Here is a 25379-nt window from a genome sequence, read left to right as displayed (position 1 = left end):
CTGTTAACCCCGAAATAGTACCTCGGGTTAAGAACTTTGCTTCAGGATGAGAACAGAAATCGTGCTCCAGCGGCACGGCAGCAGCAGGAAGCCCCATTAGCTAAAGTGGTGCTTCAGGTTAAGAACAGTTTCAGGTTAAGAACGGACCTCTGGAACAAATTAAGTACTTAACCCGAGGTACCACTGTATCATAAAACAGCATGGCCTATTAATATACAAGTCAAAGTGTTTATGCCTTGGTATGCTTCCTTCAACAACAACAAAGTTTTTAGCAGCTGCCAAAAACAGGACAGCAAAAGTACCTGGCTAATACCAATGGGCAGGGAATTCCAAAGATACAGGTGTCACTGCACCAAACAATCAGTTCTGCAGATCAAAGGGGTTGAATGGGCATAGATGGGGTCAACCAAGATGACCTTGATTTCTCAGGGCTCTCCAGGAGCCTGGAACAGGAATGTGACCATTGTAGACCTTCTTTGTGGGGTGAGGACAGAGGGTCTAACAGATGGGGAAGGAGGAAGAGGAAGAAGAAGAAGCACCCTCCCCATCCATCTACAGTGGTACCTCGGGTTAAGTACTTAATTCGTTCTGGAGGTCCGTACTTAACCTGAAACAGTTCTTAACCTGAAGCACCACTTTAGCTAATGGGGCCTCCTGCTGCCGCCGTGCCACCAGAGCACAATTTCTGTTCTCATCCTGAAGCAAAGTTCTTAACCTGAAGCACTATTTCTGGGTTAGCAGAGTCTGTAACCTGAAGTGTATGTAACCTGAAGCGTATGTAACCCGAGGTACCACTGTATCTGGCCAGGAGGGAAGGGTCATTGGAAACCTTGACCTGCCAGGCGGCTCCAACTTCTCCTGCCTCTTTTCCTCTCCCTTCCCAGATCCCACCTGCAGGACCTCAAGGACATCACCCACAGCGTGCATTACGAGCAGTACCGCGCCCAGCGCCTCAACGAGAACAACCTCCTGGCCACGGGCGGCAAGCAGCTGGCCCTGAGCTGCCTCAACGGAGAGTTGGAGAGCCAACTTTGAGCTGTGGGGACAGCCTGGCCACTCTTCCTCCTCTCCAGCCTCAACAGACACCCTCCACCAATAGCTTCAATGGACTGGTTCCCCTCTCCCTCCCCCCGAACCCCCTCTTCCGGGAACAGCTGGAGCAGAGTTCCTGAGCCCCCATCTCTGACGAGCACAAGAAGCAGCTCTTGACTGGGAAATCTCAACTTCGCTGCCAGGCACCTTCCTGCCCCTTCCTTTCCATCTGCCTCATGCTCAGCCTCATACCTCAGAGCAGAAGGACACTGGGAGGGTGAGAGAGCCCAGCAGCCCACCTTCCGCCTCTCCACCCTTGGCATCTCACATGGGACACCGTTCTTTGTCTTGGCTCAGCCTCTGCTTCTGAGCCAAGCAGTGCATGTGACCCTGGGGAGACCTCCTTGCCGCCTGTTGAGGCTGTCTCCCCCTTCCAGACTCCACTGCTTTGTCAGGCAACCCACTTGTCCCAAAGGGCCCTGGCAGAGCCGGCCAATTTCTTTCCTTAACCCTTCAATGACACCACACCCAGGTGTGTTTCTTCTATGACATTTTTATCTCCAATATGCTGGCAATACTAGGACAGTTCTCCTTCGTATTTGTTGGTTGGCAGAGGGGGTGTGGGGAGGGGGGAAGGCAGGTAGCAGAGAGCTTTTTGAAGGGCCTGTAATGCATGAAAGGTTAAGCCCGCCATCCCTGAGGGCAAAGAGGGAGCCCCCTTTCAGACCCTCCCAGGCTGGGGTTCTAGCAACTGTCATAGCCCACATGCGAAAGCAAAGAGAATCTTCTGGAGAAGTTTCCACCTCCCAGTGTTCCTGCAGGACTTCAGACTGGCTCTTTGGACCACCCTCAATTTGTAAGAACCAGGGAGGGGGCGTCATTTGAAGGCTATTTGCATCAAGCCAGGAGGCCAATAACTGGCTTGTACAATGAAAACATCTGTGCTGATTGGAGCAAAACTCCCTCTTCATATCTCTTGCCCCAGAGAAGAGTCTGGGGTTGGGAATTAAGAGAAGACCATTTTCCAGCTGGTCCCTTGTTGATGCAGGAGCAGTACAGGAGAACAGCGCCATCTCCTGGAAGGAGGTCAGCCTGCCCAGGCTCACGTTTTCATCCTTCTACTTTTATACTCTTGGGCAGGGGGCCTGTGGGCAGATTGTGCTTCTCCAGTTAATCCATTAAAGAGCAACTGTAGAAGGTTTTTGGGTTCTTTGGTTTTGTTTTGCCTGGCTGCTTTGAGTCCTTCTCGAGGGTGAAGCTGGGGACCTCTCTCGGCTCAGGGCTTGCCTTTCAGCGAGCCAATATAAGATGTTTGGTTCAAGCAGGGCAGCAGGAGAGATGGCAGATCATGCACACACTTTTTGCTATTGGCTGCCCCGCAAGGCTGTTCCCCCACCCCAATTGCTGCTGCTGTCCACTACAGGCCCCCGTGCCTCCTGCCCACTTAAGAAAGAAATCCAGGTGATATCGAGTAGCTCAGTTGGTAGAGCATGAGATGATTAATCTCAGGGTCTTGGGTTTGAGCCCCATATTGGGCAAAATATTCCTGCATTGCAGGGGGTTGCGCTAGAAGACCCTCATGGTCCCTTCCATCTCTACAATTCTATGATTCTCTGGGTACCTGCTGAATGGGTTTAAGCTTCAAACAGTTTTTGCTGCCGCAGCAGAATTGTAACAGTGACACAGATGCTTCTACAGGTTCTCGGGTTCGATCTTGTTTCCTCATGTACTGGAAGGAAGTTGTGCTGAGGGGGATTGTGGGGGGGGGTAGAGAGGAGGGGCAGGTGAGGGAAGAAATTGGATTCAGTTTGCATTTAAAGGCAAACCCATTTAATTCACACTTTCAGAACACAGCCATCCCTCAGAACTGATGCTTCTCCAAATTTTGCAATGCAGTTCACCAGCCAAGTACTGTGCACAAAAATGCATATTATATACTAAAGTGCATACAAATGCATATATTCCTGGGGGGGTTTAAAAATGCATTATATTGGGGCACGTTACTTTGCCAAAATGTGCAGAATAGTCAAATTTTTGCAAAGAGGTATGCTGGGAGAAATTTGCACAAAATGCTGATGAATTTTCATGAGGATGTTAAATAAAGATGGGAAATGATGTGCAAATGGGGAGAACTGGACTTAATACTGGAAGAAGACGAAACTGAGAGAAACCTCAGTGGACATATTTGCCTGTCCCTAGCTGCTGATCCACCATAAGGAGTTGAATGGGGGAGGCTGAGTAGGCAACAACTGGACAGCATTTGCTCAGGCAGCTAAATGTCTCCCTCTCCTGTTGTTCTCTGGTGATAGTGCTATGGTTCCTGAGGAGTAGGTTCCCATCTCTGTTGGATGCCATTGTGAATCAATATGGCATGCTGAACCTTCTAATTTTGTTGGTTTCTTAGACATCCCAATCACTGCCAGGTACAAGATTGTTAGGCAATGAAAGAGAGGTCTACTGCAGGGGTCAGCAAGGTTTACCTCGCCTGGGCCGGTGATCTCTCAGTGGGCCAGATTGCACGGTGCTCTTTCCGGCGTCAGCATCTGCACAGACATGATTTCCAGCATCTGTGTCTGCACAGACGTGATTTCCAGTGACGCAGAAGCAAGTCCCCGCGCTGCACTGCGCTGGCTTAGCACAGCATGCGGGGACTCACTGAGAAGGCAGCTCGGTTTGGGGGCGGCTTGTGGGCTGGTTAAACGACACCCATGGGCCGCTTGTGGCCCATGGGCCTTAGGTTGCCGCCCCCTGGTCTACTGCTATCAATACAATAATGGGTGAATGGTGGAGGCAAAACTGAAGGACCAAGGACAGCTCCGAGTAAGCCACTTGCTCTGACAATGGTTGAGAGTCAATCAAGACCCTTTAAATTTTTGCCTCCAGCCTCCATACTGCAGGCTCCATCCCCTGGTCCATGACTTCAGAGCCTCTGACCTGAAGATGGGCATTCCTCTGTTCCACAGCCTTCCTTCTGCTGCACTGCCTGCACTGGTTGTGAGCATTGGGAAGGATCTGGTTGCTCAGAGAAGGCTGCCTGTGAGTCTGACAGGTCCTGGTGGGGTGATATGCTCCTCTGGGATTTTCTGTTCAACAGCCTCAGATTCCAGAGTTTCTATTCATCAGCCAGCGCAACTCAACTCCAAATAAAATAAAAGCCTCCACTCTGTGAAACTTCTTTCTTGGTGAGTCAGGCAGGCCTATGTTGAAAGCGCACAAATTTCCACCCACATATCTCCTTTGGCCTCGGGTTTTTGGCCTGCACTGACTTCCTTCATTCCATGGACAGATCCCTTGGACTTCCACAGCATCTGGGAGACATCCAAAGACCTACCAGTGACTCCAAGGAGCTTGCTCAATACATAACCTAAAAGATTACATCATGCTTTGTGCAAATGTTTTCATGTTGTTTTTCTGCAATGGGTGGAGAGGGGGATGTCAGCACAGAGAAAGGGGTGGGTTTTGGGGGACAGCCTGAGTTGTTACGGCTAGAAATTGTATCCACAGATGCATCCATCAAGGCAAAGCAGCTGGGATTCCTCTCTGAGCTGCAGCTAAGCGTCGGAGTTACGATTTTGCTGGATCTGAGCCAAAAAGAGAGAGATCAGCAAGAAGAAATTTGACCCATTTCCAGGACCTCCTGGAAGGGAGGCGTGTGTATAAAATGAGATCCCTTTTTATTCAAAGGTACAAACATTTTAAAAACCCATTATTTGCATAGTAAGAAATTTGCTCAGGGTACCGTGTATGGTTGTCTCTTCACAACAACCTTGCAAGGTAGTTAGTGATTGTCCACTGATTGCTTCACAGCCGATTGAGGATTTGAACCTTGGTCTCTCCATGTCAGGCTTTGCACCCTAACTGCTACACCTCACCCTCTCTCTCCAGATGAAAAGCATTGACAGCCACTTTCCCGCAAGTGCCTGTTCTCAGTGACATTGCCCATCCCACTTCTCGTGGCATGGGGAAGGGGTGGTTGGAAGGGGGGTCACAACTGCTCAGAAGTGTACTGTACTTTGCTGTTGAATCCAATGAAATGTGTTGCTACAAACAATAGTTGAGCTATGAGATTAGGTCTTTCTTGAACTTTCATAAACAAATCCACAGAGTGGGTCCCACAGCCAACTTGGAAGTTAAAAGAAGAGGGCAAACAAGGGCAGCCATAAAGGAAGATGGTGTCAACAAGAATCTGTAATCAGAGGAATAACGGCACGATGGGAAACAGAAAAAATAACCCCACACAGCCCTCCATTTCTATGACTACGTCAAACATGCTGCTTTTGAAGCGAATACAGTGGTACCTCGGGTTACATAAGCTTCAGGTTACAGACTCCGCTAACCTAGAAAGAGTACCTCGGGTTAAGAACTTTGATTCAGGATGAGAACAGAAATTGTGCTCCAGCGGCGTGACAGCAGCAGGAGACCCCATTAGCTAGAGTGGTGCTTCAGGTTAAGAACAGTTTCAGGTTAAGAACGGACCTCCGGAACGAATTAAGTACTTAACCCAAGGTACCACTGTACTGAAATCAGGGAATATTTGGCAGCAGGGCCATCTTTACCCAGGGGTACAGGGCACCCGGGCATCAAATTCTGGGGGGCCATTAAAACGTGTGCCTTTTATATTCATGGTGCAATATTTAAGTGAATAGCCTGCTGCTGCTGCTGCTGCTGCTAGTATTGTTTCTGTTGTTGTTAAAAAAGTTATAGAGAGGATCCAATAACAGTGTCCCTTAATTATTACTAATTTGGAACTACCTTAATCTTTTCAATTTGTTTTGTTTGCAATTTCAGGGTGTATTTTGAATCACGTAGAATAAACTGGTGCCTTTGTTTTGCTATACCTGGTCTTGGCAATTACAAGTCACCCCATTTGCTCTGAGAACAAAGGAGTCTTTGGGGCAGAGTCTGGACCATCCCAGGTGCTGAATTCCCTCCCAGCTTTGATTTGTCCAAAGGCTCTTAGTTTTCCTTCCAAAGGCCTTGCAAAAAAACAACACACCTTTGGACTGAGCTGTCCTGGTAAGGGAGACCTTTGTGTGATGTGTGCTCTTCCTACCTTGGCTCACAGACCCAGCCAAAGTGCAAATGGTCTCAGCCACAAAGTTCCAGGGGGATATATGGAGCAAGGGAACTTGGTGGCACCAAAGACTACAAAGATTTTAGCAACTGCCATGAAAATAAGGGTCCTGGTGGTGCTCCCTACATTTTAAATGGTCTCATTCTTTTTTTAATTATTGTACTGCTTAGCTGCATTTGTAGCATGTTTGTACTTTGTACACACTTTGCCAAGACTCGTGGCTTGTGCAAATTAAAACATATCTTATCAGTGGAGCAATATATGGGGAACAAGAAGTTGATCTTATTCTGTGAGACTGCAATGGGCACAGCAGAAGTGTCAATTGTGCCTCTTTAGCAGGGATTGTCTCTGTTTTATGTTAACTATATCTCATGGAAATCAATGGCCCTATTTTGCATGTTTTGGGTGTGGTGTTCCTAAATAACTGAACGTTCAGATAATGCATTTGAGTTTCGTCTGTTTTGCAATAAGCAAGCCGAGATCCAGTATATGAGATTAGATATTCCACTAAACCAGGGCTGGCGGGGCCTGTAGCCCTCCAGATATTGTTGGACTCCAACCTGTATGCAGGAAAGAAAGAAAAAAGCCACTGTGCGTGAAATGTTTCTCACAGAAGCACAGCTATTGTTCCATTTTATTTTATTTTTTGCAATTTTGCAACAATGCATCTGTATGATGAAAGTGAACATAAGCATGCACACACTGGTGCATTATGTTAGCTCTAGCAAACCTGATTGATGAGAATCTTGCAAACCTGCAAAGCCATTTTCAAAGTTCCTGAATTTATTACATTTTCCCCCTAGAATGTGTTTCTAATCAAATTTCAAAAGTGCCCACAGGTGCGTCTATCACTCCAGTGCCTTTGCCTTATTGACTAGAAGGCAGAAGCAGGTATACTTATTGCGGAGCAGGAACACCTGGATGCTTTTTCCTTACATCTTCACTGATTAGAAACCTACTCTGAGCCTCCACTGTAACAACAACAAAAAATCCCATAGTTTTAGATGTGGATTGTTCCCAGTTTCACCCTTGTTACCTGTAGTCCTGTGGTGGGGGCAGGTAAACCCAGTGCTATTTTTCTAGACCATAACTCACCATGAATTCCTCTCTTGTTTTCTTATAATGGCAATGGCGCCCACCTGAGAGGTGCCGGAACTGAGTTCCGTCTTTAAAAAAAAGCCCTGGGTAAAGCACACAACCAGCTACAAAATGAGGGCTTGGACATGGTTACTTTTTAATCCTCTGTCATTAATCATCCACCTGCTTCTCACTTCCTGAACAGGTTTCCTGCTCTGAGCCAGAGAAGTATAAAACTTAGGGCTCAGAAATCCAATCGCTCTCCCTCCTCCTCCTGGCCTGCCCTGGGGCTTTCTCTTAGCCTGACACACCCTATGATGCCATCATCTTCCAGGAACTGCTTTCTGCTTTGAGAGACAGCTTTTGTTTTTGTGTCATTGTTTTCATTTTGTTGAAAGTTAAGTAGAAGCGACATTGCAGGAATAATGCTGCGGCTGTTCTTCTAGGGCTTCCTGGCTTCTCCCTCTGATTTCAGCAGAGACCTTCCGCACCGCTTTCACTCGGGAGCTGCAAGACTCAGGTTGCTTTGCCGGTTGCACCGCCAGGTTCCCTCCCCCTGGAAGGAGGGATAGCCAAGCCCATCCACTCCAGCTGGGCGTTCCTGCTCCTCGAGGCGTCACCCAGACTTGGTGCCACACGCACACACCCGCTGCACTCCGTCACCAGCTTTGCAGCCTTGCCCCCACACCGAGCAAAGCTCTTTCTTGTCTCCTTGGTCGTGTGTCAACACGCTTCGTGGGCCAGCTCCTCTGCATCGGGGGTGCCATGCCGACACTCAACGCCAGGTCGCTGATCTCTCCACTGGGGATTGTCCGGATATTTGAGATCTTCTTCTCTTGCACGGCCTTCAGCTTGGTGTCTGTCCACAGAAACTATGCTGGCTCAGAAGGCGCCTGGTCCATGTTTACCTGGTGCTTCTGTTTCAGTCTTTCCGTCTTCGTTGTGGTCGTGGAGTTCATCGGCATGGCCCAGTCGCTGCCTCTGTCCTGGCAGGACTTCACCTCTGCCTTCTCCATGTTGGCTGCTCTCATGATCTTCACCACCTCCATCCTGTACCCGTCGGTCTTCATCCCGGATCGCTGCACGGGTGACTGCAGCTACGAAGGCATCGCCACTGCTGCGTCTTGCCTCTGCTTCATCACCTACGCCATCGAAGTGAGACTGACCCAGGCCAAAGTCGGAGAAGTCAGCACCTTCCTGGCCACCATCCCTGGCCTCCTGAAAGTCTTTGAGACCTACCTGGCTTGCCTCATCTTCTCCTTGGTGGCCAGCTACCAAATCTATGCAGAGAAGCCTGGCCTGCAGTGGTGCCTGGCTGTCTACTGCATCTGCTTCATCGTCACGTTGCTCATTGTCATCCTCACCATTGGCCGTTGCCTTGCCACCCTGCCCATCCCCTTGGAGAAAGCTCTGGTGGGCTTCAACAGCTTGGCTGTGCTCCTGTACCTCACGGCGGCCATTGTATGGCCCATATATGCCTTCCAGGGTTCCTCTAGGCCTTCAACATGTTTCAGGACTAACCCGCAGTGTATCAAATGGAACAATAAGCTCGGGGTGACCTTCCTGACCATCTTCAACCTCATTGCCTACATTGTGGACCTCGTCTTCTCCACCAAAATGGTTTTCTTTACCACACCAGCTTAAGCGGGCTCACCTGGGTAGGACCGAAACCACTTAGGAATGTCGATGACGTTCATAATGTGTAAGACAGAGAGGCCACCCCAAGACTTTGCCTGGATTCTTTTATTTGGGTGGTTTTTGTTTGTTCATCTCTTTTTAATACTAGTTTTCATTTTAGAACTATTCCATGCATGGATTGAACCTGTCCTGCCGAACCCTGCTTTCTGAGGGAGCAGACGCCACCAGCACATCATTTCGTATGTTTTATATGCAGCTATTAGAGCTATCCTGCCAAGTCTTGCTGAGAGTTTCTCCGTGGAAAGAGAAAGGGTTTGCAAAAGCCCGGTCAGTGATTCTGTATCAGCTGCTGCTCCCCCCCCCCCCCCAATAAGGCAGCTATCTGGTAAGAGGAAGGGAGGTGTTTGCAGGAAGGGGAAGAAGAACTTGGGCGTGAAAAAACTGAGAAGGGCACCGGGTGCAGAATCCTATCACAGCTAAATCTGGCACCTTGGCAAGAGGAACTAATATTTCACCTTTGTACGAAGGTGGTGATGCATATGATACTATTTGCACAAACACAGCTTACTTTGCCTCTTCCTGCAACACACACAGAACAAAGGCTGTGTGTGTTTTTCTTCCAAAACTAATGTTTTTTTCCTCCCAATTGATTATTCAAAATTAATTTGATTAATCTACCAAGCCTTCCTTAATTGTTGGGGTGAGGCAACAGAGCTCTTATTCAACCATTCCTTGTCTCCCAGGATTTTAGCTAAAAAAAATCTATGGCCTTTTGAATTGGGCAGGGGTATTGTTTTGTTTGTTATTATGTGGTGCATTTTTATGTTTTTATACTGCAAACAGCCCTGTTAATAACAGGCACAGTCAGCAAAAGGATTCTGTATAGTATGAGGGCTGCCAGTGATCCATGATTCTAAATTTACAAGTAAACCATGATCCATGCCAGTTGTGGACATTAATTTGCATCCCATAGGGGAGTAGAGGTATACCCTGGGTCTTGCTTTAATTGTGCTAAGATGGCCCTTCAGGCCAATGTTGCTCTGAAAAATGGGTTCAGGACCTCTTTACATTTAGCTAAGAATGATTTCTTCAGGCAAACGTAAAGAGGTCCTGAATCCATTTTTGAGAATGACGTTGAAAGCTTGGCAGAAGTTGGCACACTATCTGGTACCATCCTGTTGCCACTGCTGCACTTCTAGTTTCACCAGTGTTTCGAGAACTTAGACAAAAGCACAGCAAGACAGAGGGAGACGGGAAGACAAAGGGGCTGCATAGCATAAATGACTTGTTTGCAGCTGGTCAATTCCTAGGTAGCATTCAGTTGAGAGCTAAGCTGGAGGGATTGTGTCATAATCGACTGCAATTAATCAAGAGACAGACTTTTGCAAAGTTCACTCTCGAGAGCTGCATCCAGGGAGCGTAGCTTTTTCTGAACCCTGCTGCAGGTCCAAATCTGAAAGGTGCCCTAACAGTGCTGCATCAAGCCCTTTTATCTATGACATATTAATATAGATCAAGGGAAGGGGACCTAGGATGAGAAATTCCTGAGAATGCATGGAACGTAATGCAGTGGAAACGCCCAAGGAAATTGGATCTCGGTGAGATTGCGAGGGACAATGCTTTAAATGGTATACCATCTCTTAAGTTCTGTCACATGAATCCCGCTCAGAGTATGCTCTTTTGGAGAGAGTGCAACCACGTTGGCATGATGTTCCAGGTGGTCCTGGCCTGTGGTACAGGTGTGGTGGGTTCAAGTGTTTCAGGAGATTGCAACCATTGTTAACCGGATTTATCTGCCCTGACCTCGGTTTAGCCCTTCTCGAAATACTTCTGGAAAGTGTGAATGCCTTATTGCATAAAGTTCTAATCTTGTACTAATCTTGCAGCTGCCTGGCAAGAGATAGCCCATCTTTGATAATTCTCCACATAGTTCTCCTTGCAGGGATGATGGTCCAAAGTCTGGCCTCTCGCCCTAGTTGAAAAAATTGTGCCAAGGGATAAGGTGACGAGGGGTGAAAGCAGGAGGGACCAGGTTGCAGGTACATGAGACTTCTTGCCTTTTGTGGCCAATCAGGGAAGTATAGTACAACCACCACATATGAATAAAAACTTTCAAGTTACATTTATTACTGAGACACCTCCCCTGCTAAGCAGTCACTGATGGTCATTGCTTAGTGGATGGATTTAGTGTGCTTTTGAATTTCCCCTTCCAACATATAGTAAAATGCTATGCACTGCATTGTGATGGCTATGTATTGTATGATGATGTGATGTGTGGATTTGTCAATATATATATTTTTAAACTGAATGGTGCAAATAATTTTACTGAAACTTTCTCTTTCTAAAGGGATGATTTGAATCTGGCACCGGTGCCTGGAAATTATTTAGCCATATGCCCAGTGAGACATTAAAAAGGTCCTCCTTTTGTATACTGCCCTTCATCTGTGGATCTCAGGGTGGTTGTTATCAGAAAGACTGCCTCCGTCCAATGGCCTGACTCCATATAGGACCACTTCCCTTGTCCAATGTCAGGCTTCGGGGAAACGGCTTCTTCCCTCCCTTTGGCCGTGGATAAGCGGAACAAAGCAAAAATAGTCCCTTACCAGTTAAAGAGATTTTTAATGTTCACAGCAAAAGAACAAAGACTCCATTCTCGGAGGAAAGGTGCTCCCAATTAAGGTTTCCACTCACTTCTCCCCAAGCCACCCCCTCACTTCCTTGTCTGGCAACCTGATATCGCAACAATTGGGCCTTGTGTGTAGCTTATCTGCTCTCCTTGACCTTGGACTGATCTGTGGAACACTTTACAGCAAAAGGGAGTCTCTCTCTCTCCCTGTTCTTCTTCTCCTAGCTCAGGCTTCCTCAAACTCAGTCCTCCAGATGTTTTGAGACTACTATTCCCATCATCCCTGACCACTGGTCCTGCTAGCAATGGATCATGGGAGTTGTAGGCCAAAAACATCTGGAGGGCCAAGTTTGAGGAAGCCTGTCCCAGCTGTTCCCCACTCAATTCTGCCCAGCTGTTGTCTTCAGAACTATGCCCCTCTGCAAACCACCGCTCCCAATCTATACTGTTCCCCTGCTCCTGGGCAGCTTCAGGATTTTGGTCAGGAGCAGGGGGAGGGGGAAGCCCCCACCATTTCTCATCAGGGTAGCTCTCCTCAGCCTGGTCTCTGACACTCAAGTACTCTATGCATGCCTTGTTCCAAATATGAAAAAAGACTTCTGCCACAGTCGCTGAGTGCCTCTGCTGTTATGTTTAGTGGCCACTGATAACCTTGTCTTCCAAGAATTTGCCTAATCCTCCTTTAAAGCCATGCAGGTTGCTGGTTATCGCTGCCTCTTGTAGGAATGAATGCCATACTTTAATGATGCATCACGGGAAGAAATCTTCCCATTTGCCTGTCTCCAGTTCTCCAACATCCACCTTCCTTCTGTGTAAGTTGCCTCATGCTATGAGAAAGGGTGAAAAAGCCGTTCTCTACTCAATTTCTCTTCCCTTCTTCTGTTGTGATCTGAATACAAATGAGCTAACATAATTAAATAACCAAAACTGAACAGAAGAGGAAGCTTTCCACATTCCCTTCCTCAGAGTACAGGGAGAGAAGGAGCAGATCCTCCTGGGCCCGGCGGCTGATGGCACGTTCGTGCAGCATGCTGTAGGCTGGCTGATGTGCTAAGTGCCTTTTAAATGGCACCTTTTCAGCCGCTCTGCCTGACCATCTGCTGCTGAGCCAGATTCAAAGTTCTTCTATTGATATACAAAGCCCAGGACAACATGTGTGTGGGATACCTCGGGAACCGCCCAAACCCTTATATTCCAGTTCGATCACTGAGATCATCTGCAGGAGTGACTTCGATCATTCCCCAAGTTGGTGAGGCTCGTTTGATGACAACAAGAAACCAAGCCTTCAGTGTCATTGTCCCAGTCCTGTGGAACACCCTGCTACTGGAGATTCAGCGGGCACCTTCTGTGTCAGGTTTCAAATGCCGGCTGAAAACTTTTCTATTCTGCCAGGCCTATGCAGCCAACTAATCCACAATGGTCTATAGATGTTTCATTTTTATTTTTGCTTTAACTTGTTTTAAACTTTTTATTATTTTTATTGTTTGGTTTTATGTTTTTACATTTTTGTAAACCACCATGATGTATTTTTTATGATACAACAGTATCTAAGTATTTTTGTAAACACGGACAGAGCCTTCAAGCATCTTCATGGCCTATTGCTTTTTTCCCCAAAGTTGCTTCACACTTAAATTCAGTCCAAGACCACAGGCTCTAAAACTTGATGTTTGCAACCTATGAGGTTTAATAAAACAACCTGGGCTCTGTTTGATTACGTACAAGCTTTTCAATTCGCATTCACCCCTGGAGCTTGAGTCTCGATGTTCTTGTACCAGCATAGAGAAATATCCCCACCGGTTGCCCCCCCCCCCAGCAGACTCTCCTTTTGTCTAACCCGGGGATCTGTAGTGGCAGAGGGGGAAGAGAGAGAGAGCTGGCCGGCTTGTATGCAGCTATTTCATTCCCCTGTATTTGGATGGAATTCTGGGTGCCACCCTTTGCACCTAATGATTTCTTCCTCTGGATCTGCCTCAGAGGCGCATGCTTTTGCAAAGCAGTGCGCAGAAAAAGTCTGGTCATGACCAGGACATGCCTGCGCTCTCTCTTATCTACAGAAGTTGGCTGTGTACAGGCGGGCAAGGTAGCAAGATTTCCCCAAAACACGAACTAATCATGGAAGTCCTCTCCCTTCCCTGATGAGATTCTGCACTCCACAGGAGCAGATCTCCTTCCCTCTCTCTGAGTGGGGCAGGGTGGTGGGGGACCTCCTCCCTCCCTCCTTGGGTGCCAGCCTTCCAGTACCTCCCACACCTATTCCTTCCTTCTCCTTCTCCTCCTCCTCCTCCTCCAATCCTGCCACGTCCTGATGGAACTGAGGAGCCCATGAATGTTGCAGCCAAAACAAAAGAAGAATCCTGTGGCACCTTCAAGAACCGAACACATTTATTACGACTGAAATATTTGTGGCCTATTGCCATGAATCAAGATATAACCTTTAAAATTCCTTTCTCTGATTTACAGTGCAGTAATTTAATGCAGGAGAGGGTAAGATGGAATAATTGTGCTTGTGACAGCCCTTGAGATTGCCAACTTTCCAACCTGTCCCTGCTTCTAACATCGCACCAATGGTGCAGAGAACCAAGGTCTGCTCTGAAAAGCTTCACAAACAGGTGGGTTTTTTTGTACACTCTGCTGTTGTCAAAGGTATTCGGTTAGGGCAGGGCAGGCCTGAATGTCCCTGAATGCCTTCCCCTGGCGACAGCCCTGTGCCCTGGAAAAGCTGCCCCTTGTTTCTGTGTCTGTAGGGGAGCCATGCTCAATTGAAGCGGCTTCTCTCCAAATTGATATGCAGCTATAAAAAGCAGCCTCTCCCCTTCAGATGTCTCTATTTTGGGCTCTGTTTAGCAAGTCAAATGTTCTCCGGCTGCTACTGCATCCTCTCTTCTCTCAACTGCCGCTGCTGCGAAATGGATTGTGCTTCTTAACAGCAATTGTAACATCTCTGGAAAGGTGTAGTAAGTGTGAGCGCTAAGAATTGACCGTGTACAGTACTATGCTTCTCATTTCATCTCCATCCCTAAAAGCAAGGGTAACTCCCCTCAATATCCAGTTGCCAAGTGTAAAGGTGATGCATTGGGGGGGGGGGAGGACGGACAAAAACCAAACCCTTAATTTCACTGCCAGTTCAGACCCCATGAGGAACGAGACCTGAGTGTCATAGTGGATAGCTCAATGAAGATGTTGACCACTGTGGAAAAGGCAAACTCCATGCTATGCAAGCTCTTCTTGTCTCTTTTTCTGAAATAATAAATATTTTTTGGGTTGGGAGGGGGTAGCAATATTTTCCAACAGATTTGTTTTGTTTTATAAGTATCAGGATATTGGCCTTGATGCCTTATTATGATAGTCTCACTTAAAGCTGAAAAGTTAGTAAGAATTCCAAATAGCAGCATGTTTCGCACATATCCTAATTAGTATGCATTGAAAAGTATGTTCATAACGTGCATTGGAAGTATATGTGCAATGCATACATAAAGCACACATTCACACTATGTAAATACACCTCCACACACACACACACACATTTAGAAATAATTAATTTAAACAGAAACATAATACATCATGCCCTAGTGGGACGGGCAGTGACCTTGTGCACCTGCTTATTCTCCTGCCCAGGTGTAAAGCTGTTGATGGGTGATTCACAGGCCTCCCTCTGCTCTTATTACCCTTTTATCTTTTAACTGACTTGGACCAGACTCCTCTTCCAGAAAGGATGCCTTCCAAGAAGGGACTGTCTGCTCACTGCCTTCAGTTCTCTAGAAAGTAGGATACTTTGCCATGCTACTGCACATTCTGTTCCAAGTTGCCACCTGCTTCCTTTGGGACAAATCCTCTCCTTTGCGCAATTAGACAAACCTCATTGCAGCTTGAGACTCTTGCAAAGGCTGAGGATTTCCCCCGCCCCTGTACACAATGCATATCTGAAACAGGGTGTGCCTTAAGTAAACTCGCTGTAACAGTTTCCCATTGAGAGGGGGAAAGACCCAGCAACCAACAGATTACACTGGTACTGTATTTAATATTGCACAAGATAGCAGCTACTACAACTCAGACACAATGAACAATGCTGTGGATAGGCAATTACAAGGAGGGAATGCACTGGCAGAGTTGGTGAGAAGGCACCTGCTTTGCAGGCAGAAAATCCCAGGTTCTGTTCCTGGCATTTCCCAAGATAAAAACAACAACCAGGTTAATGGAAAAAACTATTGCCCTGCAGAGCTGCTGCTGGTCAGACCTGCCGAACCTGGCGGCCTCCAGGTGTCGTTGGACTACAATTCCCATCATCCCTGATCATTGGCTGTGCGGATTGGGGCTGACAGGAATTGGAGTCCAACAATATTTGGAGAGCACTGGGTTGGGAAAGGCAGGAATTGTCAGGCAAGGAACCTAAGAACCAGACCATTGGCCCATCTAGTCCAACACTGTCCACACTGATTGGCAGCTGATCTCCAGGGTTTCAGACAGGGATCTCTCCTAGCCCTACCAGGAGGGGCCGGGGGTTGAACCTAATGTCTTTTTACATACCACTAAGTCACAGCTTTTCCTCCCAAAGCTTCATCCTTTTTGGCTTTTGCTTCTGCATTTGTTTTTTGTAAAAATGATGGCTGCTTGGGCTTCCTTTTGGAAGGAACTGTGCAGTACAAACAGAATGAGGATGGCGAATGTTGAAATAAATGAGAACACAGGAACGTAAGGACGACATCCTGGATCAGGCCAGTGGCCCATCTAGTTCAGCATCCTGTTCTCATCTAGCCAACCAGATGCCTGTGGAAAACTCTCAAGCAGGACCTGAGCACAAGAGCCCTCTCTCCTCCTGCAGTTTCCAGCAACTGGTACTCAAAAGTATTATTGCCTTCAACAGCGGAGGTAGAACCTTTAGTAGCCATGAGGATGGATGATGAAGAGAAGCCAATTTGGAACAGGAAGAGAGCTGAAAGCTGAAGCATACGGTATTGTAAGGACAGGGCAGGAATTCCTTCTTTTTGCATTTTCCCCCCAAGGGTCCTCTAGATCAACTCCCTGCAATGCAGGAATCTCAACTCAACCATGCATGACAGATGGCCATCCAACCACTGCTTAAAAACCTCCAAGGAAGGAGAGTCCACCACTTCTTGTGGGAGTCTGTTCCACTGCCAAACAGCTCTTACTGTCATAAAGTTTAGTGGGAATCTTCTTTCTTGTAACTTGAAGCCGTTGCCTCGAGTCTTACCCTCCAGAGCAGGAGAAAACAAGCATGTTCCCTCCTCCATGTGACAGCCCTTAAGATATTTGAAGATGGCTATCATATCTCCTCTCAGACTCCTCTTTTCCAGGCTAAACATACCCAGCTCCTTCAAGCACTCCTTGTAAGGCTTAGTTTCCAGACCCTTGATCATCTTGGTTGCCCTCCTCTGCACACCTTCCTGCTTGTCAACATCCCTCTTAGATTGTGGTGCCCAGAATTGGACCTCATATTCCAGGTATGGTCTGATCAAGGCAGAATAGAATGGTACTATTACTTCCCTTGATCTGGATACAGATCAAAAAATGTACCCCCAAAAAAGAGAACATATTAGATTAGGATGCCCAAATAATGTGGATATGAGTGAAACCAATACAGTGGTACCTCAATGTAGTGGTTCTAGGGGTTGCTCGTGCGTAAGCCGGTGCAAACACCTGGCTGGGTTGTCTGAGTGAACCTTTTCTGTCCGGACAGCCACTCACCCGTGGCTGTCTCAATCGCTGGCAGAATCCGTCAGTGGGCGTTTCTTAAACTTCTTCCAGCAAAGAAGCTCTTTGACGCCTAGTCTCCTCCTACTCTCTCTGCACAAAAGCCTTCTGCGCAAGGAGGGCGTGGGCAACGGAGGACCCCTACTCTCCCCGCTGGTCCCAGGCAAGGAGTCATGGGACCACCTCACCGCTTCCCCCATCTGCCCCCCTTCTCCACTGGTGCTACGCTGATTCTCTTCCCCAGAAGATGGGCTGCCTCTCCCAATCCCGGGACGCTCTCTGGAATCCCTCTGGATTTTGCTCTCTCCCTCCGGCCCTGATGGCAGTTCCCTGACACTCAGGTTACAGACGCTTCAGGTTACAGACTCCACTAACCCAGAAATAGTACCTCAGGTTAAGAACTTTGCTTCAGGATGAGAACAGAAATCACACAGCAGTGGCACAGCAGCAGGAGACCCCATTAGCTAAAGTGGTGCTTCAGGTTAAGAACAGTTTCAGGTTAAGAATTGACCTCCAGAACGAATTAAGTTCTTAACCCGAAGTACCACTGTATACAAAAAACAAAGGGCACATAAACTGCGAGGGTCATAGCTCAGTGGCAGAGCACCTGAGATGCAAGCTGAAGGTCCCCAATTCAATCCACAACATCTCCAGGCTGAAGCTGGGAGAAAACCCTGCCAGAACCCTGGAGAGCTGCTGCCAGTCAGTGTAGGCAATACTGTGCTAGGTGGACTCATCATAAAACATCCTCCTGTGTTCCTTTGTTGCTGCTCTATACTCCCACCTTTCCACGGCTGCTTGCCTAAATTGGCAGCTCCTCTCCTCAGCACCCCTGCACTTTCTATTTATACCGGCACACGTTTGCCACGAGGAAAGCTGACACCCATCATGTTTCATTCACTGGCACATCTTCCCTGGAAAGATGCAGGCTAAATTTATCATTTTCATCCTCCTCTGCAAAGCACAACAATTGGGGAACGTTCCCCATGCAAACCAGGATGCTGGTGAGAGAAGAAAGCATCTTGCCATTGTCCACAACTCCAAAATAATGCAAGATGGACCACAACCTCAAATGTCTTAAGGATCAGTAGGGGAAGCTCATGACATGGATGGGCATCGACTACAAACCTTAAGACCAAGATACAGTCTTTCCCCAAAACATAGGAAGCAGCACGATACTGAATCAGACCTTTGGTCCATCTATCTCATTATTGTCTACACTGAATGGCAGTGCATTATTTCAGACAAGAGGCATTGCCAAACCTACCTGGAGTGTTGAGGATAGACCCTGGGACCTTCAGCATGCAAAGCAGATGCTCTACCTCTCAACTACAGGCTTCCACCCAAAAAAATGTTTATTGTCATGGACTGGTTGGACGTAGAGGAATGGTGGGAGGAACCAGCTGGGGAACCCCCAAGGAAAGGAGGCTCAAAGCCAGGAGATTGGTGGTGGGATGACTGCGAAGAGAAGGTGTCGGAAGCTGAAGAAGCAACAGAGGCTTAGCAATCTGGGAGAGTCCATGGCAGAGAGGAGTCCGTAATCAGAGGCAGAAGCTGAAGCAGGAAGCCAAGCGGCAGAGATGGGTCAGGCTTGTGTAGAGTCACGGGTGTTTTCTCCTCCTGCTGTGACAAGCTCCTCTCCCCCCTCATCTCCCAGGACCAAGAGAGGCATGAAGTGGGAGGAGCAAAAACAGGCATGTAGGTGCTCTCTCCGATTGCTTGGGGGGGGGGACCCTGGAGAGGAGGGGACATAGTGTTCTAAACAAAAATTGCCCTTTTCCCTTAGGGGGTATCCAAGAGCCCATATAGAGTCCTTACATAGGTTCCCTATTGGTAGGAGAAGATAACAGAGGCCAACCAGAGAATATTGAGAAGCAAAGCAGCTAGTAAGCCTGATCTTTATTGAACTGTTGCAACAGGTGCTCCCCTCACCCGTAAGAGCGGAAGAGGAACCCAGAACAATTGCGTGCAAGGCCTTATAAAGACTTTTGAAATTGCCACCCTGTAGATCAAGACCACCCCCAGAAACATCATACATACATCACTGAAGGGGTGTAATCTAAGACCACCTCTCAGATACATCACACCTACATCACAGAAAAGGCAGTCTAAAACAGAAATTTTAATGTTGTTTATCTCCTGTCTGGCAGGTTACTTGATTGGATTGCCTGGGGAGCCTGGCCATTCTTTTGTAGTGATAAATACTTAGTTCCTGGGCCATGTCACAGGCTCACACCCTATTCATATCTTAAATGTGCCCTTAAGACAGGATTTGTGAGGAAAGAGACAATGGGGAGGTTTCCCACTTTGACCTTGCAGAGAAAACATTTGCTCAGTTTAGGAATCAAAATGGTTCCAGGTTGGTCTTCCTATGCTGATCTATGTACGTGCTTGGTTGGTACACTTATGAACATTACCATCTATCTAAGACCATAAAATTCCTATCACAGTATCCAGCTGTGCAGGGACAGGAACCTTTAATCTCCACAACTGTTTCATGGGGGCAAGACCTGAGTTGCTGCATTCATTAGGCCTGACACTCCTGTGCAGGTCCTATTTTGCTAATAAGGAGTTAACTCCAGCTTGCTCTGTGTGATTTACTGCTGGCTCGCTCCTATCATTTACAGTATCATGTTGGGCTTCTTATTCAAATAACTAAATATGAAATAAAAGCGGCACAAAGCATGAACAGGACTAGCAGGACGCAGGTTCAAACCCCTACATGGCCACAAAACTAACTAGCTGAACCCTTGGCCAGTAATCATACTTCATAGGGTTGTTGTAAGAGGAAAATGGGGAGAACTATATTATGTCACCTTGATCTCATCCAGTGAAGGGCAAGATAGAAATGGAATAGATAGGGAACACATAGAGAGCCTATGCCAAGCTGGTGCCATCCAGACGTTTTTGACTACAATTCCCACCAGACCCATCCAAGATGGAGGGCGCCAGCTTGGCCATAAATTGGCCTTCCATGAAAACCTTCCATAGGTTTTCATGGAAGGCTTGGAGGGTACACTGATCAAGAAGCTAACACAATAACTTCATTGTCTTCATTGCCTGACTCCACCTAGATGCAAGTTGCGCCACCTAGTGACAAACTATCCAAGATGGTTAATTTTCCAGGCAAAGGGACCAAAAAAATGGAGGATGACCAGGAAACAGGGGACAGGTTCGGTTGTGTGTGGTTTTTTTACTCCACATTTAAGTAGTCGGATAGAAGAGGGTTCTTTAAATAGTAAAACCCATTATATTTGAGAGGCCTCTTGTGCTTTTCCCCAAGGTGTTTGCCCTAAAGTCCTTCCCTGATGGTGCTACTGGTGGTGACCCTGGTTGAAGCAAACAGTATAAATTCTGTTTGATCTTCCTTGACACAAGGAGATATCCGTGGATGGCCAGGAGAGAAGAGCTTTGTGTCTTGATTTACACAAGCTTAATCTTGTCTATTCATCAGTAAATCCTGTGGATTCCAATGGGGTTTACTCTGAGGTTAAGTGAGTTCAGGGATGCAGGCACTGCAGAGCAATGAATCAGTAGCTGAACCCAGGTGGGCTCTTTGCTCTGGCTTGGCTAACACCCTGAGCCTGGCTTGAAGGCATTCACCTCGGGCAGAACTGCTATTAAGTAGATTATCCAAAGGAGGCACAAAGTGAGGGGACAGAGCAGCCTGATGTGGCTTGTAAATCTCCCCAGCAAAACTATCTAGGCCTGGGGCTTTTTACCTCACAGAGTACCGGTATTTGTTTGATGTGCTCCTGCTTTCTTCTCTTCTGGTTTTGGTCCTGCTGCCATTTCTCCTCCTTCCTACAGGGGATGGTGCTTCCATGTTTATGTCGCTGTTACGCCATCCTTTCCTCATGGGGTCTGCTTTCACTTCCACTTTGTACCTTCTCATTTTTTTAGGCAATTGGCTGGCGGTTTCCAAATTCAGAGTACACTTGGCCTAAATAAATACTAGGCATCTTGCCAGTTCCTGATTCATCGAAGTACCTCTATTTTAATGTTATTGTGCACCTCCCTCGGGAGTGGGGAACCTTTTACAGCCTGGCGGACGCATTCCTTTCTGGACAACCTTTTAGGGAGCACATGCTAGTGGTGGGTGGGGCCAGAAGTGGATAGAGTTATGACCATGGGTAGGCAAACTAAGGCCCAGGGTCTGGATCCGGCCCAATCGCCTTCTAAATCCGGAATCAGCGTATTTTTACATGAGTAGAATGTGTCCTTTTATTTAAAATGCATCTCTGGGTTATTTGTGGGGCATAGGAATTCATTCCCCCCCCCAAAAAAATATAGTCCATCCCCCCACAAGGTTTGAGGGACGGTGGACCATCCCAGTGGCGTAGCGTGGGGAGTGCAGGGGGAGCCCGGCCGCACCGGGCGCAACATCTGGGGGTTAGGGTTAGGGGGCGCAAATCCATGGGTTAGGGGGCGCAAATTATTTGCCTTGCCCCGGGTGCTGACAACCCACGCTATGCCACTGGACCATCCCCCTGCTGAAAAAGCTTGCTGACCCCTATGACTATAAACTTCATTTTTGTATAGTAAGCTAGTTTCTGCATGCACACACACAAACACAATTCTCTGTCCTCCAATCAGACAAGCAAGAGTCACCATCAGAGCACAAAAACACATTCCAGTCAGGAAAATGTATGTCAGCCATGATTCCTGAACAGTTGTTATAAGAAAACAAGGAAATCTACTATATGGCCACTGTGAGAACAGGGTGCTGGAATAGATGGGCCACTGGTCTGCTCCACCAAGTTTTTCTTGTCTTATCAAAGCAGGACTGGTGACAAGAAGGATATTGACAAGCTGGAATATGTACAGAGGAGAGCAATCAAGATGACCAAGGGTCTGGAAACCAAGCCTTGAAGGAGCTGGGTATGTTTTTCCCGATAAAGAGGAGATTGAGAGGAGATGTGATAGTCATCTGAAGATCCTTTGTTAAAGCTCAGTGTATTTTACAAGTTGATAAATGTGGGTACTGGAAGGTTTCTCAGAATGGAATCTGGAGCTTGAGCTGAAAAAAAGTTCCCCACCTTTGTGCTGCATGATCCTGGGTTTAAGTTTCAACAAGCGACAGATACCTTCCCACAAATGGAGCATCATTTTCTTAATGGTTCTATCACCTGCAAGAGTTCTGTTCACCGCCAGGTGGAGCAGGCCTGCTTCTCACTCTTCTCTAGTAGCAAAATAATAGATGCAATATTTTCTGGCTGTGGTAATGGAGGGCTGGGAGATGATGGAAATTCCTGCTGGATCCTGAGGTCAGTTGACATAAAGGCTGACCGCTCCCTGCACTCAAACTGAAGTAACCTCCAGCCCTGAAAGTTTCTCCATCTTCAAATGTTTGGAGAAGAGACTTGTTTATCAAAACATTATCCGTTGCGAAACTAGATCCTGTGGTAAGCCACAGCAAACACAGGTGGCAGCTAAAAACCTCTGCTTCAAAGGCTCTCTCTATAATAACAATTACAGAGAAAGAGGCCACATTACCAACTTGAAAAATACCTTGAGCCTTAACAAAAGATCTTTGGCCAGCTGAAACGCAAGCCTTAGTTTTTAATTTAGAAGTACAAACCATATCGCAATGAAGGCTCACCATTTAAACAGTTAGCATGAAATAGAAACCCCATCAAAGGAAAGGACAGAAGTACCTAGCCTCTGCTTGATCATTCACCTCATTTGTGTCATTATGATCTTAATGAAAATGTTTTTTTTACAATCATGTGGCATATATATTTTATGAAATGAAAGCATTTTGATTTATAGCTTTGATTTTCACCCACCTTTCCTTTGAGGAACAATGTAACAACCCTGCGAGGTAGGTTAGGCAGAGAAATGGTAGCAAGCCATTGGGGCTCGTGAGGGATAGGAACGCTGGTCTCTCCCACAATACTCCTGCTGCCATCCCACGCTTGACATGGCAAAGCTGCCTCTGGCCAGCACCACCACAAACTAAAAGCAGGGCTTCCATCAAATGTCCCATAACACTAAAGATTCCACTACACAGAAACCTAGGAATTAGGGTAGTCACATGTCCCAATATACAGAGGATGGACCTCTATTTATAGGGATACCTTTAATGCTGAGGTAACATGGAACCTGTGAGCACCGAAGTGTCCTATGACATCTCCATGTTGCACCCCGAGTGTGAATTTCTCCCAATAGACACGTTTTTGTATGTAATTCTGCCTCATGCAGACAATTTTGCAATGCAGTTTTCCTAAAAAGAATGCATTTATGTGAGTTATTTTCACCAACATATGCCCTTTTATGTACACTTTACCCTAGTAAGTGCATTTTTGTACTTATTACCTGAATCATAGAATTGTTGAATTGTAGAGCTGGAATGGGTCACGAGGGACATCTAGTCCAACTTGCTGCAATTCAGGAATCTTTTGCTGAACGTGGGACCCGAACCCACAACCCTGAGATTAAGAGTCTCATGCTCTACTGACTAAGCTATCCGAGCACTTCGTCACAAAAAACAGAAAAAGTGTGAATTTCAAAGGACGGCTGAATTTTTGTTCCCATCTTGTTTCACAAAGCGCTAATTCAGTAAGTTCATCGTTAAATGCAAAATGAATTTCTCCTCCACCCCTGACTGAATCTGCACGTACACACAGCAATCTCAGTGAAACCTAAATGCACTTCCTTCGTAATTCTAAATGTCAAAACATCTCCTCTCTTTTCTCCCACCATGCATGCTGTCTCAAGTGGGGTCAGGAAAAGAACGGTCAGTAACCTGGGCCTTGCGATGATGCAGCCAGATGCTTCTGAACTGATTTATTGGGATCTGATAAGCAATGCTTTTTAAAATTCTTTTGTTCCATAAGATGATGAAGAAGAAGAAGAAGAAGAAGAAGAAGAAGAAGAAGAAGAAGAAGAAGAAGAAGAAGAAGAATTACCATACTTTTCCATCTATAAGACGCCCCCATGTATAAGATGCTCCCTATTTTTGGGGACTGAATTTTCAGAAAATGGGAGATGACAAAAAGTTGTTGAGCTTTTTTTCTTGCAGAGAATTGCCCAGAGTTAATGAGGTTTGGGGGGGGGGATCACCAAGGGTTTTTGAGCATTTTTTAGGGGGGAATGCAACAAACGTATCACAAAATCCATCTCCCGTCTGTCCCCTCACCAACAGAACTTGCCAATCACCCACCCAATTGCTGCAGCGTCAGCCAATCAACCACACCCATTGACGCAGCAACCAATAACACGCACAACAGCCGCTGGCAGCCGCGGCGGAAACCATTCAAACATCCACCCTATGCACTACCCATGTATAAGACGATCTCCACTTTTTTGCATGATTTTGAGGGGGGGACTTGTCTTATACACGGAAAAGTACGGTATATACTGCCCTTCATCTGAAGATCTCAGGGCGCTTCACAAGATAAGAAGAGCTTGCTGGATCAGGCCAGTGACCCACCTAGTCCAGCATCCTATTCTCACAGTGGCCAGCCAGATGTCTGTGGGAAACCAGCAGGCAGGATTTGAGTGCAAGAGCAACACTCACCCTTCCTGTGGTTTTCTGCAACTGATATTCAGAAAGATTGCTGCCTCCAGCTGTGGAGGCAAGAGCATAGCCCTCATAGCTAATAGCCCCTTTTCCAGTACATTTCCCAGGGCCTCTTCTCTTTTTTCTTCCTCCTGATAAGTTCCAGATGCAGCCACTCACGCCTCCAAATTAAATCCTTCACACTTGCCAGGCACGCCAGCCTTCTCTCCTGTCTTTGCCTCTCTGCCAATCCTGGTGGCTGCCCCCTCCCTGTGCCCAAGGTGTCAGAATTTCACTAAGCAGCACTGCTGTCCTTGTAAACAGATTTGTACTGGCGGTGTTCTTCCACAAAAGCTCTCTCAGGGTGCTGTGTTTTGCAAGCTGTCAAGTGGAAAAAGGCAGATGAGTAACCGTGTGTGCCAGGTCCTTACAATCACAGAAAGAAGGTGGGTCCCAAAAATATACACCTCAAGTGTCAAAACCAGGGTAGAGAGCCTTCTTTCCACAATTTGGTGCCCTATTTTGGACTGCAAGTCCCACCAGCCCTGGAAAGCATGAAGTTGGGGAAGGCTGCCATGCAATGCCCCATTGTTGCCATCTGACCAGAAAATGAAATGGCCTGCTCTTCTGCTTTTAGCAGCAGCAACAACAACAACAGTCTGGTCTGTAGAAATCTGCCAAAGAAATTTCTCACCACGGGATTGCATGTAAATGTATGC

The 25379-nt window shown here is 46.9% G+C and overlaps 1 protein-coding gene and 1 pseudogene across 3 annotated transcripts in view; both read left to right on the top strand.

The window, feature by feature from the left end:
* Window positions 1–2233, top strand: part of SEPTIN12 (septin 12) — a 72709-nt gene extending 70476 nt beyond the window's left edge. For both annotated transcript variants that reach the window (XM_081887978.1, XM_081887977.1), the window contains exon 12: window positions 885–2233. In XM_081887978.1, the coding sequence (XP_081744104.1) occupies window positions 885–1035 (151 nt within the window). In that variant the 3' untranslated portion in view covers window positions 1036–2233. The remainder of the gene's footprint in view (window positions 1–884) is intronic.
* Window positions 2234–7353: 5120 nt separating this feature from the next.
* LOC309356540 (myeloid-associated differentiation marker homolog pseudogene) lies at window positions 7354–9603 on the top strand (annotated as a pseudogene). The gene has a single exon. The product of its transcript is annotated as a myeloid-associated differentiation marker homolog pseudogene (transcript).
* The last annotated feature ends 15776 nt before the right edge of the window (window positions 9604–25379 follow it).

This window comes from Podarcis melisellensis, assembly GCF_964234715.1.
Source record: "Podarcis melisellensis genome assembly, chromosome: 14".
Classification (NCBI taxonomy): domain Eukaryota; kingdom Metazoa; phylum Chordata; class Lepidosauria; order Squamata; family Lacertidae; genus Podarcis; species Podarcis melisellensis.
Note: the sequence above shows the minus strand (reverse complement) of the source record. Positions and strands in the feature narration are given on the sequence as shown.